This window comes from Vombatus ursinus, unplaced genomic scaffold (assembly GCF_900497805.2).
Source record: "Vombatus ursinus unplaced genomic scaffold, bare-nosed wombat genome assembly UNPS02009205.1, whole genome shotgun sequence".
NCBI classification, from domain to species: Eukaryota; Metazoa; Chordata; class Mammalia; order Diprotodontia; family Vombatidae; genus Vombatus; species Vombatus ursinus.
Window position 1 is genome coordinate 17,222,126 of NW_020948983.1, and position 15,999 is coordinate 17,238,124.

Consider the following 15,999-nt stretch of genomic DNA (forward strand, 5'->3'; position numbering starts at 1 on the left):
CTTGGAGGGAAGGAAGTGGGGCTTCTAGAGAGCTGGGGAATGAAAAGTGGGGCTGGCCCGAATTGCTTCTTGGGAAAGAAATGGTTACTATGGACCATGCCTGATCTGGTTCAGCCTGAACAACTCTCAGGAAGCAATTGTGGGAGTCCTGCAGTGGGAAGGAGATACCATCCAGGGGCCCAGCAGCTTGAAGGAGCCGAATGTTTCAGCCTCTGGAGGCATTTTGGCCACCTCTGCTAGTCCTACTAATAGAGCCCTGTCCTCATTTGTTAGTCCTACAAATCTTATCTTTTCACATGGATGCTTTGAAACACCATCAGTCGTAAGTCCCAATCTGTGCTCCAGCAAGTCCCAGGAAAATTAAGAAGGGCGCAAACCTCCAGGTCAAATCTGGAAAGAACAAATTTCTATCACAGCAACTACAAATTCCATTACAGAACAAGCTGTAAGAAAAATGTTAGCCCAATTCAGAGCCTACTTTTTCTCCCAGTATTGAGTATAGCAAAACTTCATCTGTGATTATTGGAATACCCTCACTAAAGTGTGTTGTAAATAGACTTAGCCTAAATTGCATTACTAGGAGCCTATTCAGACTCCTTCTGACCACCTTAGATGGAACACAGGGAACAAAACTGCCAAAATGTATACCTTCTGTGAGCACTACTCCTTCACCCCACTCCCTATCAACAGCGGTTGTGTCCTTTCTCATAGGTGTATCTCAAGAAGCTGGGGTCTGGTGGAATAATCATTCAAAGGGATGAATGGAGCTCTTCTCTAGGTTATGCAGTCCCTGATACTCAACCTTTCTGTGCCAGAGTTTCCACTTCTGCCAACTCATGGAACACACCCAGAAGAGTGGCATAGTGCCTATGGAGTTCACTTGTGCCATTTTGTAAAGGCTTAGCAGGAGAACTCATAGTGGAGAGTCATCATAACCCCTTCTGGATAGTGGGAAACCTTGGTGTCCTCTCAAACAATGGCCCCTTTCCCAACAAGAGAGAGGGTGGCTACTCTGGGACTTCTTGGAGCTGGCTCACCTGGGAGCAGTAAGAGTTCATTTCCATATATACCCTCAAGCCAACAACCATCTATTCTTCCCACCTTTGGCCCCTCAGGAGCTGGATCAGTGTTAGAGCTTCAGGGATAAGTGACATGGAAGGGGGAATGGGATGGGCACTGGAATTTAGGCAACACTGGAGATGTTTCTTGGTTTCATTAGTTGGAGTTGAGCAACCCACTGACTTCTTGTTGCAGTAGACACAGATTGAGCTTGGAGTCATAAAGCTAGGCTATACCTAGATTGGTTTTTGGGAGAGAAGATTCAATGGCATGGACCAGAGATCTCTCGGTGAAGCTAGGCTATCCAGTGAACAGGGGCCAGCCCTAGGATTTCTCTATGGATTGTTGGTACCCCAGACAAAATAAAAATATTGCCATGAATGTATACCATTTGGGATGTCCCTGAATGCATGGTGCCCTGGGATACTGCCCAGTTTACTAGGACCTAGTTTGCCCTATGCACATGAATTGTAGGAGGAGGGACTAAAATCTGACAAAAAGGCCTGTGAAGGTCCCTGTGAAGTCAAGCCATCAATGAAAAAGTACACTGGGGAGAAAGGACTGAAATCCAGTTACCAGGCCAATCAATATCCCCAAGAAACCGAGTAACATGAAAAGCAGCGCACTGGGAAGAAGAGACCGAAATCCAGTAATGAGGGCCCAGGGATGACCCAAGGCCCTTTCCCAAAGCAGAGGAATTTGGGGAATAGACCAAAAACAACCCCAACAACAGCCCAGAAGGAAACAGCCCCTCCCACAGGACACCAAGAGACCAGTCTGGCCCAGCCACAGCTGACCCCTCTTCTTTCTGAGCTTGTAAAAGCAAACTTGTCCAAGGCAGCTTCGTTAGTCCTGGTTCCAGGACTCGATACAAACCAGCTTCACACAGTTGGACTCCAGCACCTTGGCCTCCTCTGCTTGTTTTTCTTTCTCACCGGGGATTCCGAGGGAAGAAATGAAACTGCTTTTCTCTCCAGCCTGTGAAAGACAGAGGAGTTTCCTCCTCAAAATGTACACACACACACACCCAACTATATCAGTATAACTATGGAAAGACAATCACACTTGGGAGGACATATGTAAAATGTCTATAGAGAATTATTAATTACTATTATTATTATTATAGCATCCCCCCCAACACACACAGGTACAGTCAAATACACAATCCCACAGACACATACGTATAACTATATTTACATAACACACAAGCACATCCACATCTATTCTTGCTATACAACTACATGCCCCAAACTCTACATATGCTGTGACAAGTCATGACTTCCCCCTCACACCTGAATCCCAGACTCTGATGACATTTCTTTACGTAGGTCCATTCCTGCACGGTCAAAGAAACTGAATGTTCAGGAGCCCACAACTCCAAACAAATATGCACACACAAACCCATAAATACTCTAACTACATATCCAATCATTCCTTCAGCTCCATGAAGGACTATTCAACTTAAGCATGCATGTAGACACATTTGCAGGCATACACATAGGCATAGACAGCAAACACTCTCCAAGCATTAGACCCACAAGGTTAAACTGATTTAACTAGAATGGAAAATCCTGCTAAGTGTGTTGGGGAACCAGTTTGTGGAGAACAGCCCTAGGGGGTGGGAGGGAGGCAGGCAAGCATGGGGGAAGCTGGTTGGTGAGTAACTGAGCAGGAGAGAAACAGGACTTTCCTCGAGGGGCCTCGACCAGGCCTTTGTTAAGGGGCCATTGGAATGAAGAGGCCTCTTTTTTCAGCAGAGGCTGAGTAAGTTGTGGGGGCCGGGAAGGGAGTGGGGGAGATTGCTGACGGAGGGGAAAGTGTCTGGAAAGAGAAGTCTTCTGTGGTTTGGAAAATGCACAACTCTCCAGCCACGTTTGGCTCCCTAACCTAAATTGGGGCCATTCCGTGCTCTCCCTCTTACCCTCCCTCCACCCTTGGCAAGCTCAATGCCTGGTGAGCTGGGTGGCCGGCAACAGAGGGACTGTTACCTCATGCCTGAGTATAGGTGTGACAGTGTTCTTAGAGCCTCCAGGAAGGAGCTTGGGAGAGCCTAGCTGCTTGAGTCACCTTTCTAACAAAGACATTTTCGGGAGAAAAAGCTTGAGTGACCCTTGACCATATAGTGCAATTATTTCCATGGGTCATTGGGTCCTCTGCTTCTCCAGGTTTCTTAGGCAAGCCTACAAGAGTTTTGTGGTTTATACCCTCTTGGAGTATTAGACTCCCTGCTCCTCTCCTCTCCTCTCCCCCACCCCACCCCACCCCCCAGCATTAGGGTAAGTGAGTTTGGAGCCAGAGGCGTCTTAGGTAGACATGGAAGTATAGGAGGTAAAACCACAGCTTTTGCAGACTCTCAGGAAAACATCTGGGAGGAGGTAGAACCCCTCCCTTCCTCTTCCCCTTTACAAGGGGAGGCTGGGGCCAAATGAGAGATGGTAGGGAAAGTGTTTTGCAAACTTTCAAACTGTAAATGTCATTTATACATGTCATCATGTCTGGGGGGATCATCCACTCCTGATGTGGGAGTGGGTTCTTACCAAACCTAGAACCCATGTGAGGTTAAGGAGCTCCTGCTCCTTCACCAAAGAACTCCTGACTGCTTTCCCAGTCCTTCAAGCTAAGAATGCCAGTTAAAGTGCTTTGCATCTAAAACCCCAGCATCAAAATTAATTCCCCAGACTTGTATGGTGGAGGGTCTAAAGAAAACTCACTCTTCTGTAACAGTTGGCCTAGCTTTTTGCCTTCTCCTATAGAAGGGAGCCGTTGTGATTTGAGGACTAGGGCAGATGCTGACTTTGGAGGCCATGTATCTTCATAAAATACCACTACTCTGCCAACCTGGCCCCCCATCCTTCCTCCCCCACCCCCCTCATTAAAAGGGAGGAGTGGTTGTGATTTTTAAAAATTATTATTATTATTATTATTATTATTATTATTATTTTGCTGTGAAAGCAACTCTGCAGAGGGAAACTTTAATGATGGCTTCCTGTTCAGGACCACAGGCTTTTAAAAATAGCATGGCTAAACAAAGGCACCATGTGGAGGGGACCTCGCCCATCCCTAACCTCGGAACTTTGGAACATGGGACCCAGCCCTGCCCCTCTGGGCACTGTAGCTGTGCAACATTTGCCCACACCATCCCCTCCCCCTCTTCAGCAACTGGGAGAAAGAAGGAAAAGAAGGTCCTGTTGGAAAGATGGGATGCTGCAGGCAAGAAGTTGTTGAATGGAGAGGATCAGAACTATGGAACACTGAGCTTCTGAAAGACCTGAATTGGAATTTGGCATGTGTGGGCTTCTCTCACGCTTCCTTGGCCTCTCTCCCTAGCCAGGTTGGACCAGAAACTTTCCAGAAGCAAGGCTTCTCCAAAGACAGCACCTATACTGAGTGGAGGAGGAAGAGCCAAAAATGCTGGTGGCTGGGGTAGAGGGAGACAGAAGCATCTGCTTCCAAAAAAAAAAAAGGTTCTGTTAAGGAGTATGAGAGAGCCAAAGGGTATCTTCAATACAGACTAACCAAGGCAGATTTACTCCTGCATGGCTCTGACTGTCCCAGCCACAATGATTGAAGTTGTCTCCAAGAGCAAGGCCACCAGCTCCAACCCCCAACCCCATTCCCCCAGCAGATTACCAGCCAAAGATGAAGATGAAGGGCCTGAACAGGGAGCCACAGGAGTAGTAATTTCCATTCTGGTCAGCAGAACTTTGGACAGTCCTTTCTACGCTGATCAGGATAAGAAGCCCAAGAGAGTGATTGTCATGCCTAGGAACTGTAAAGGAGGCTCAAGACTGTATTTTCTTCTTGGACCTGTCCACTGTCAACTTGTTCTTTAATCCTCATTTGGCATGGCCAGTTGCCTGCAGATGGGCCAGCCAAAGAGGGCTCTAACTCAGTTCGACTCCTCCCAAAAGGCAACGGCCCTATGGAACCATGCCCCTTTCTCCCACTCTGTCTGCTCCTCCCCATACTCCTTACCCTCTGATCATGAGGTGGCTGCTTCTAGGGGAGCGAGCCCTTCTTGAGAGATTTTTTGTTTCAAATTATTCTCCCAAGGACAGCGACTCAGCACCCTTGCCTTGCCACCTCAGCACCTCTCTAATCCTAGCCTTCAAAAAAGCCTACACTGTGACTCCTAGGATCTCTCAAGGCTAGGGAGGGGTTGAGCCAGGCTTTCTGCAGTTGGCTGGATGTGGATTGACCAGGACCAAATCTGAGGATTGTCCAGTTCAGGAATAGTCTGTAGGAGGTGATTAACTTGTCTTCCTCCATTTTATAGTTGTTTCTGGGATACTGATTGTAAGAGAGAAAAAGGGAGTAATGTCCCTGAAGTACTTTATATGATTGAGAAGAGACTAAAAGATGAGAACCAGCTGTCTCCTTATTTATGATGCCCTTGATTTAGGTTAATGTCTACATCCCACTTGAGTCCACTTAATGAGTCCCCAGGCCTCACTCCCAATACCTTTGTGATCACTATCACAGTGAGCTAGCAGCCAGGAGCTTGGAGGAGGGACCCTGGAGTCCCAGCTGTATTGTTAACACAGTGATCGAAGCCTAGTACGATGGTTTTCAATTAAAAAAAAAAACCAAAAAACCCTGTCATTTCTCTTTACAAAGAGAAATTTCTCTTTACAAAGAGAAATGTCACAATATCATTACGCCACCCTACCCCCAATTTGTAACGTTTGTAATACTGTTCCTGTAGAACTAATTGTCCCTTCCAATGTTATATCTTCAATGAGTTTTTGAGGAACCCGTTAACGAAATTAGATGGATTTTGCTTATACGTATACAATGCTAGTCTGTGTGGCCCAGACAATAAAAGCAATAGGGGTTCGCAGGGAGGATAAACTCACTGAAGTTACATTGAGCCTTGAAGGATGGATACAGTTTGAATAAGTGGAAGGAGGCAGAGGACATTCCAGATGGGCGAATGAGGCAAAGTTAGGGAGGCAGAAATGAGTAATTTTGTTCAGGGGATGGTAAGGAGACATGGTTTACTGTATTGGAGTTGACCTGTTAGGAAGGAGGGGAACATAAAACTAGAGCTATCCCAGGGCATTAAGAGGACCTTCACCTTAGCAAGAATCTTCCTGCTGTGTGGGGGCAGGGTGGGAAGTGGGTGGGGAGGTCTATAATAGGATTCACCAAATAGGTTCCAGGCAGCCCCTGGCAACACTACTCCCTGTTGGCTATCCAGGGAGCCAATTGGCTCTCAGTCCCTTTGGCTGCCCTCCAATGCTGTCAAATCAGGGAGGTTGGGGGAGCCAACTTTGTTCTTCCAATTCCCTCTGTCTTTCAGGTGGGAACAGTCTATGTGACTAGGTCCCCATGGTCCCTCATTTCAGCCCCCAGGGTCTAGCCTTTAGAACTACTCCACCATCCTGAGGTCTGAGATTGACCTTCAAGTTCCTGGGTTTGAGGAAGGGCTAGCAGTGCTTTGGGGAAGAAATAAATGAGGTTGGGGAGAAATTGTTGCTCATGGACCCAATAATGACTGTGCCTCTCAAATCCCTTCCCTTCACCCCAGAAGAGAAGTACGTCACAGTGCAGCCGTACGCCAGCCAAAGCAAAGATGAGATTGGGTTTGAGAAGGGGGTCACTGTGGAGGTGATCCAGAAGAACCTAGAAGGATGGTGGTACATCAGGTAATGTGCTTCCTTTAGCCCAGAGAGCTGTACACCCTGCATCTTATTACTCTGTTTCTAAAGACAAACCATTCCTGGCAGAGCAGAGCAAAGCCAGAGCAGCTTGCTTCTCACACTCTCCCCTTTTCCTTCCCTTCCCCCTCCCCCGCTGCAGAATGGGTGTCAGATGGTAATCAATTATTAACTGCAGCATGTTGTAGGGGCCTGGATGTGGGGGTGTTGGCAGATGGAGCCTGGAGATCTGAAAGGTTTGACCAAATCGTGCTTATCTTGCAGATTTCCTTCCCTGGAGGAGAAAAAATAAATGGAGACCCAGCCACAGCCAAGTAGGGGCAGTGGTTTTAGCCTCCAGCAGGCTGGGCCAGGCTTATACAGGCTATGATGCAATTCCCTTGGCTTCACATCTGCAAGAAGGTTTCAGTATGTCTGAGTTTGGTTTCTCGTGTCCAAACCGGGGCCATCTGGCATCCCCTCTGACAAGGGGGCTCTAGGCCACAAGGGCCATGACACGCTCAGCCCCAATTCTTGTACTCCCTGCTATAGTAAGCACTTAGCCTGGCTGCCAGTTATTTGGAACACCAACCAGTCACAGCTGACCCCAGCCTGAGACTCTTCCCCTGCCCACCTTGAAGGCTGGAGCCTGGGAGGGGGGTTAAGCCCATCACAAGTTTAGGAGCCAGGTCAGACTACTCAAGGAAATTCTGAGCTATCAGCCACCTGATGAAATGGGGCTCCCCCAAGGAATAAGATGTCCCAAAACGGGCATCTTGGCCAGAGAGCTAGAGACATGTGGCTGAAGTTGAGGCCAAAGGCAAACAACATAGATCCTGGATTGTCAGAGCTGGAAAGGGGCCTTTTTACAAAGAGAAACTATCACTCAGAGACAGGGCGAATGACTTGCCTAGAATCACACAAGTTAATGATAGATTTCTGATCTTCTGACTCTTAGAACATTGAGACAGGAATGTGAGTCAATTCTAGTCAGACTTTTAATTTAGAAGATCATGAGGGACTCCTCCCTGGACCCCTGCGATACCACCCATTGACCACAGAATCATGGGATGGCAGAGATCATCTAGCCTGGTCTCCTTATTTTTCAGCTGTAGAAACTGAGTCTCCTGAGAAGTTAGATAACTCCCTGCCTAGGATTACATACTGAGACGGTGGCAGAGTTAGGATTCTACTCCTTGTCTTCTGACTCCAAAACTCTTATTCTTTTCACTCCCCAATACAACCATCTAGTGACATCTCATGAGTGAGAGTCGTCAGGGACTCTGTGGCAAAATACCCCTGGAAGGCCATCTCTGAGCCTCCTAGTTAACTGACTGATTGATTGATAAGCAAAGGATTCATTCATTTCTTTGCAGATCATATCTTTTCTTTCCTTGAGGCTCTTGTCTCTTAGAAAGGATCCTTTCCTTGGAGAACAATGAAACGTGGCTCTGTATGAGTAATTCTTCTTAGCCTGCCATTCACTGAACTTTGCTTAACTTGGCAGAGAAGGTCCCCCAAACTTCTGGGCTCAGGGATCAGTTTCTGAGCCTACTTTAAATGTGTATAGGCTCCACCTAGTCTTTAGGCTCCCATCTCCTCTTCCCTCCTCATAACATCCTGTCTATTACAGACAAACATGATGCTCCTGACTCTACACAGCCATGGTCTGTATGTGTTTACAGTTGTGTGCGTAGCCATAGCAGTGGGGACTGGTCGTTCTGAGCCATGCACACTCTCACTCAGCTACTGGTATGAATTTATGCATTTTATGAAGGCAGCTGGCAGAAATGGCTTCCTCCTAGAACCCAGATTTCCTGATTTCTCATTCAGTGTTTTTTCCACTATGCTACAGCTGCTTTCAGTTCAACTCAAGAAATATTCATAGAATGCTTACTAAGCACAAGGTAGTAAGAGCTAGCAGTGGGTCAGTGGTACTAGAACCCGAAGTAAGACTTAGCCTAAAACTGTGGTTCTTAACCTGGGTCCTTGGACACTCTGCTCCCCGCTCCCCACCCCCAACCAAAGGGTCTGTGTTTAGATTTCAGGGGTCCATAAATTTTTAAAGGGAAAAATAGCTACATATTTATTTTCAACTTATCTCCAAACCTCCTCTGTAGTTCTATGTATTTCATTTTCTGCATTAAAAACTATTCTGAGAAGGGGCTCAGAGGCTTCAGCAGACTGCCCAAGGGGTCCATGACACAAACAAGGTTAAGAGCTCTTGATGTAAGAAGCCTAGCTCAGGGGTAGGGAAACCTTTGGCCTCAAGGCCACATGTGGCCCTCTAGGTCCTCAAGTGCTGCCCCGAACTTCACAGAACAAATCCCCTTAATAAAAGGATTTGGACTCAGTTAAAAGGTTGTACCGCAGAATCTAGAAGGCTACATGTGGCCTCAAAGCCACAGGTTCCCCACCCCTGGCCAAGCTTCTCTGGCCGGGCTGCAGCTGCCAGCAGTGAGGAAGCCAAACATGAAGATATGTCCTGTCCCCTCCTGCTCTCCAGGCTCTGGCATTGGTATCAGAGGCAGGATTTGAACCCAGGTCACCTGACCCCAGAACCACTCTGATACTGTGTGACCTTGGGGAAGTCTTTTCTCTACCCTAGGCCTCAGTTTCCTCATTGGTAAAAATAAGGGAGGATCAGACTAGATAGCCTTTGAGGTCCCTTCCAGCTCTAAGATACTTTGATCTTACCTGAGTTCAAATGTGACCTCATACACTTACTAGCTGTGTGACCCTGGGCAAGTCACTTAACTTCTGTTTGCCTCAATTTCCTTATCTGTAAAATGAGGATAATCACAGCGCCTACCTCCTAGGCTTGTTGTGAGGAGCAGAATGCCTGGCACATAGTAGGTGTTATCTAAATGTTAGCTATTGTGGTTGTCACTCTCTTGCTGTCTTTCCCCAGCCAGCTATCTCTCAACTTCTCATTCCCTGGTTCTCCAAGACAACAACCACCACCAAACTCATGACCCTGATGTGGATTCATTCCAGTAGCCTCTTCCTCCACCACCAGGTTCAAGCTTTAAGAAGGAACCTCTGATAGTCTGAATGGTCCTTACCTAGTTTCTGTTTCTATCTCTAGATTCTGTTGGGCTTGCTGTGTGACCTTTTTCTCTTTTCTGTGCCAGCCCCATTTTCCCATCTATAAAGTGAGGGAACCAGATAAGACAATATCTTCCTTATGGCTCCTGTGTTCTCGAGGTTTATCCTGTAAAGATCTGTTCCACCTTAAGAATGCTGCCTCGGGCCCCCTTAACTGTGATTTCCTGACATTCCAGGCTCTGTGTTCATCCTCATTTCCTGTCTGTTGCTCCATCTCCTTTTTTCCCTAGTTTCCTCCATCTCTGGAGGGATTCCAGGGCTCTCGAGCTGGAAAGCAGATGTGAAGGAGTCTGAATCCAGATCAGATACACGGAGGCACTTCTGAATTCTCAGCCTGTCTTTGCTCAGTATTTACCTTTGTCACTGTAACTCTGGAGACAAAAATAAGTTTTGAGGCCTGGGGCCAAGAAAAGGAAACCTAGGTCCTAATTCTAATTCTGCCATGTAGATGGGCCTCAGTTTCCTCCCCTATAAAATGAATTTTGGACTAGATGATCTCTAAATTATCATCCAGTTTTAACAATCAGTGTTCTATTCAGGATCCCTAGGTAGAGATGATTGAACAGAACTGTACATGTCTGTGAGAGGGGATCCAGGGCTAGAATCTTTAGCAAAGTTTCCCTATGTCTGTCTGGGCTTGCTCCTGTACATTTCTATCTTACGTGCTGAATCTCTCGGCTGATGCTTATGAGGTCACAGACTGACCTCTAATCTTGTACTTACTTTGGCCTTTAACTCTAGCCATGAACTAACCCCTAACTTGTAACCACACTCACCCCCTAATCTCTGCCATAGATTTACCCCCTAGCACTGGCTTCCGACTAACCCTTAAACTGATCGTAGGCTGACCTTCAATCCTGAACCAGGCTAGCCGCTAATGTTGGCCATAGATTTACCCTAAATCTGGCCCCAGATTGATTGTTAACCATGGCCTCCCACCTGCCCCTACTGAAGCAGGTGACATCTGTGACCATCTATGATGGGGCCCATCCTTCCTCTCCATAACCTATCATTGAAGCCCGATTGTTTGACCATGTGCATAGAAACCAAGCTAGGCCTGTTTTTGATGGAACCTCTGGTGTCAGAAGGTCAGACTGATACATTAATTTAGGGTCCCTGAGCCCAAACATGGAAGTGAATACCGATGTAAATGACCATGACAACCGTTCCTATTTTCCTGTCCCAGGCTCTTATATGCCAGTGGTCAGGAAACTTTTTTTGGGAGCAAAAACTTTCCTGTTCCAACAGTATTATTATTACAATTGACAGGAAAAGTAATACCTGACATTTTTATACTGATTTATTTTTCCAAGAGCTTTCATTTCCATTACTTCATATCCATAACTTTCCATTACCACACTCCCATGCAATAGGAAAGCAGAGATCATTCCCATTTGACAGATGAGAAAATTGAGGTTCAGAAGAGCCAAGTTATTTGCCCCAGTGCATATACAGACAGACGGGATTCAAACTCGGATGTCCTTACTCCTTGCCCAGGGCTCTTTCCACTACAGAATTCCAACATGTTGAGCATAAATGTGGTCTTTTAAGTGGCCTTCCTCAGGGTGGGACAAGAGTGTCCAGGCCTGAACAGCTTAGACCAGACTACTGGGGAGCCTAGGAAAGATTGACCCTCTCCCTTACCTGACTGTATCTTTCAGTCTCTAGTGGCCTGTAGATTTCAGGCTTTATGATACCAAGGCCATATGCATGAGACAAATGCCTCTGCAGAGTGCCTGTGACTCTCTCTCTCACTGGACCCTGCAGGCTGTGTTGAGAAGAGGTGCAGCCTTGACCTTAGGAGACCTGTCTCCTGGTTCCAGTTCTGCTTCTCACTCTGCAGCCTTGGACAAATCACTTCCCCTTCTCTGGGCCTCAGTTTCCTCCTACATAAAGAGGAGATTGGACTGCATAATCTCTAAGGTCCCTTTGAGCTCTAACATACTTTGTTCTGAGATTAAATCCAAGATGATCTTCTCCTCTTTTCCCCACTACCCTGGGGCTTTCTCCTGTAAAATGAAGCTAATAATAGCACTTACCTCCCAGGGTTGTTGTGAAGATCAAAGGAGATCCTATTTGTAAAGCACTTAGTACAGTGCCTGGCATGTAATAGGTGCTTAATAAATGCTTGTTTCCTTTGTTTCCTAGCCCTCCCCTGTATTTTGATCCCTCAGGCCTTCATCTATTGGTTCTGCTGTCTAGCAATAGTTGACTAAAGCCCCCAATCTTGAGGGCTCCCCCTTTTCCACCCTCTCCTGAAGCCTGGCCCATCCCAGGCAGAGGACCATAGTACTGACCCTCAGCCTGTCTGAAACTCATCCCAGGGCTATTATGAGCCTGATGATAGGTGGGAAAACCATTTGGATGAGAATTAAACCCTGTACCAGTGCCATAAACTAATTAGCATTACTGCTTTCATTTACCTTGACTTAGAAACCTGTAGAGAATCATATGACTCTGGATCCTTCATGCTGGGGAAACTGGAGCAAAAGCATTTTTATAAAGTCCTGAAGGACTCCCGAGTCCCCAGAGATTCCCTCTGAAAACAGTCCAAAGTAACAAAATAGAACAAAGAGGGAAATTAGAGAACCTCTCTCCTTGTTAGCCTTTCATCCTGTTTCCTTCCTAGAAGCAGGTTGGGTGGTATGTTGGGTAGAACACTGGGCCTGGAGTCAGGAACACCTAAGTTCAAATCTAGCCTCAGATACTTGCTGCTAGCTATGTGACCCTGGGCAAGTTACTTCATTGTCTGCCTCGGTTTCCTCAGCTGTAAAATATGATTATAATAGCACCTACCTCCCAGGGTTGTTGTAAGGATCAAATCAGATAATATTTTTAAAGTGCTTAGCATAGTGCCTAGCATATAGTAGGTGATTAATAAATATTTGTCTCTTTTCTTCCTTCCCTCCACTGTTACCCACTCCCCTTTATTCTAACCTTTTTCTCTGTGGTTTAGGATTATTTAGAATTATGGCAGGAGCTGGTGGGCTTCAGGCCTGAGAACATCATCTCCCCACAGTCTTAAGGATAACATTAGCTTCTCAGAGTGTTAGAAGGGACCTTAGCGATAATCCAGTTCAATTCTCTTATTTTATAAATGAGGAAACTGAGTCTCAAAGGGGTGGGGTGGCCCAGGGATGACTTGCCCAAAGTGACACAGCAAGTAACCAGCAGAGTCAGCATTTGAACCCAAGTTCTCAGACTCCAGTCCCTGTGCACACTACACTATACTGAGTAGCCTTCGCATGCAGCCTGCAAGAATGAATGATTGATTACTTGGCCCAGCCAGTCTAGACAGCTGATATGTTGTTGTCTGGGTCCCCTAGTGAAGTCAGTGCTCCTGCCTCATCTCCCTGTGGCAGCGAGCCAATGGATTAGGAGAGCTTTGGGGGAAGGGGGGGTGACACAAGGACTGCCCATAAGAGGGTCTTTTTATAGCACCACTGCCCTTTGACCATAACTTTCACTCACAGGGAAAATCACATTCAATAGATTCCTCAAATTTTAGAATCATAGAATTTTGGAATCATGAAATAATCATGGAAAGTTAGAGCCGGAAGAGTCTCCATATTTTCTAAGCTGAACTATATTGTGAACCAGTCAAATATTTCAGCTATCTGCTGGAGACCATTCTTCCCCCTGCAACCTCAGGACACTGGCTTTCAGCAGGTCGGGGGGGGGGGGGTCGGAATAGAACACCAGGAGGAGAAATTGAGGTTTTGAAAAGTTTATAATACAGATTTTAAGAAAAAAAGATTTTCAGTAGTAAAATTTTACAGGCCAGTTAAATATATCATTGTCTAGGAAACTGAGGCACAAAGAAATTTTATTGACTTACTTTTGTAATAGAGTACTGGTGTAGTCAGGAAGACCTGTGTTCGAATCCTGCCTCAAATACTTATTAGCTGTGTGACCCTGAGCAAATCATTTAACTACTCTATGCTTCAGTTTCCTTATCTGAAAAATGAGTGGATTGACCTTGATGATATATAAGATCTCCTACAGCTCTAAAACTGTGATTCTATGATCCCTTGGTCACATAGCCAGTAAATGTCACAGGTGGGATTTGAACCCAGATCTTAACTGGCTCCATGCCCAGTTCTCTATCCTCTGAACCACAGTAAGAGAAGAGAATGTGGCCATCATGGAGAATTTTTACATAACTTACTGAGCTGCATTTAAGTGGTGTGGCTTGACCATTGCTAATGCTACCTTCTAGGCAACCAAGCTTTAAAAAACATGGGGTCTCATTTTTATCTCCCAAATATGTCTGGTTTGGGGAGAAAAGCATATGAAGAAAGAACCAGGAGAGAGGTTTGGGCTACTATGTTGTGCTTTTTGTAACTTGTAACAGTTGTAACTTGTAACCATTCCCTTGGATCTGAACAGCTACTTCCTGCTGGAATGTGGGAGTGGATTTTTGATCCGGTGATGATAGAGGGAGAGAAGGAGCAGAGCTAGGGGAGATCAGGCTTGGACTTAGGCCATCCAAATAGAGACTAGGATGGGACAGAGGTGTGAAGGTTGGATATATGGAGGCCTGAGAACTCCCTAGGGCTGGACAATTCAGAGACATGGAGCCCAAGCACTAGTGTGTTAATGTTTAGTGCTCTCCTTGCCACAGGTATCTGGGGAAAGAAGGCTGGGCACCAGCATCCTACCTGAAAAAAGCCAAAGATGACCTCCCCACTCGGAAGAAGAACCTGACAGGCCCTGTTGAGATCATTGGTAACATCATGGAAATCAGCAACCTATTGAACAAGAAGACATCCGTTGACAAAGAGGCACCCGCAGACAGTGAGGGCCCCGAGGCCCCCGTCACCAAGAAGGAGATCAGCCTGCCTATCCTCTGCAGCACTGCCAATGGCAACACAGTGGGCACTACAGAGAAGCCGGGTTCAAAGCTGGCACAGGGATCACCAGCCGTGGCCAGGATCGCACCCCAGAGGGCACAGATCAGTAAGAGACTTGCTCCCTCCCCTTTTCCCTTGCTTCCACCATGATCGTTACTCTCAGCCAAGAACATACAGCTGGGAAAGCAAAAGCCTTTGGTTTCATCTTGGAATGAACTTTGAACTTCACTCTGTTCCCTAATTTCACTCTGATGCCCCCCAATCCCAATCAGAGACTGACCCCCTAATCTTAGCTACAGAATGACCCCTAATCCTGACCCCAGAAGGACCCCTACCCCTAGCAACAGCCTGACCTCTCACTCTATCCAACCATATGTTCACAAAAGGGTCTGAACAAGAGAGTGTAGATGGCTCAAGGAATCCATCCCCCAACTAGAGAGAGAGCTCCAAGTTCATATCCTATTGACCGTGAGCTAGTCACTTCTGTCTCCAAAGGAAAACATCCTATTTTTCTGGCTGGCAGATAGTTACATCCCTACAGAGAAAGAAAGAGGAGTATTATTTCTCTTTGTGTGTGTGTGTGTGTGTGAGAGTGTGTGTATGTGTGTGTGTAAGTGTATGTCTAGCCCTTACAACTGAAGCCACATGATTGTGTGACAGTCTACCGTGGGATTTGCATGCTGGTGCCGACGGGAGGCTCCTTCCTGAAGGCAGCATGTTTTCCACGAAGGACACACGTTCTAAACATTGGAGGTGTATTCTGTTACACCTGCCATCTTCTCTGGGGAGCCCTGACTATAGTCCATAATGGGGAACAGCCTGGGCAGTGGGATAAAAGTCAGAAAGGCTCAAGCTGTCCAACATTTGAGGCAGGAAAGGACTCCATAGTAGTCAAGCCACGGAGGAGTGATTTGGGGGGTTTGGGGGGGCGGGGTGGAGGACTTCTTTATGGAAATTTGGGAAGCAGATGTGGCCCAGGCTCCTTGCCTTTGTTGATGTTGTTGAAATAGTAGTACCATAGAGAGATTATAATGCTGGAAGGGACATCACATACCATTTAGACTGACCTCCTCATTTTACAAAGGAGAGAACAGAGGCCTAGAGAAGTTTAGTCATTTGCCCAAGGTCACATTTTGCTTCTTCAGTGTTCCAGTAATACACAATAGTCAGGACATCATTACTAGTAGCCATTACTGATACCCTTGGTCTTGATCTTGGTATCATGTCCTTTAAGCCTATCAAACTACAAAAGGGGAGAATATGCAGGAGGAAAAAAAAAAAGAATGGTCCCCTACACTTTTGTAGCACCTGCAATTGTCAGAATAAACACACACTGTGCC

The 15,999-nt window shown here is 46.4% G+C and overlaps 1 protein-coding gene across 3 annotated transcripts in view; it reads left to right on the forward strand.

The window, feature by feature from the left end:
• Positions 1 to 15,999, forward strand: part of SH3PXD2A (SH3 and PX domains 2A) — a 331,263-nt gene that overhangs the window by 301,042 nt on the left and 14,222 nt on the right. For all 3 annotated transcript variants that reach the window (XM_027851933.1, XM_027851932.1, XM_027851934.1), the window contains 2 exons: positions 6,590 to 6,707; positions 14,431 to 14,765. In XM_027851933.1, coding sequence (XP_027707734.1) covers positions 6,590 to 6,707; positions 14,431 to 14,765 — 453 coding nt within the window. The remainder of the gene's footprint in view (positions 1 to 6,589; positions 6,708 to 14,430; positions 14,766 to 15,999) is intronic.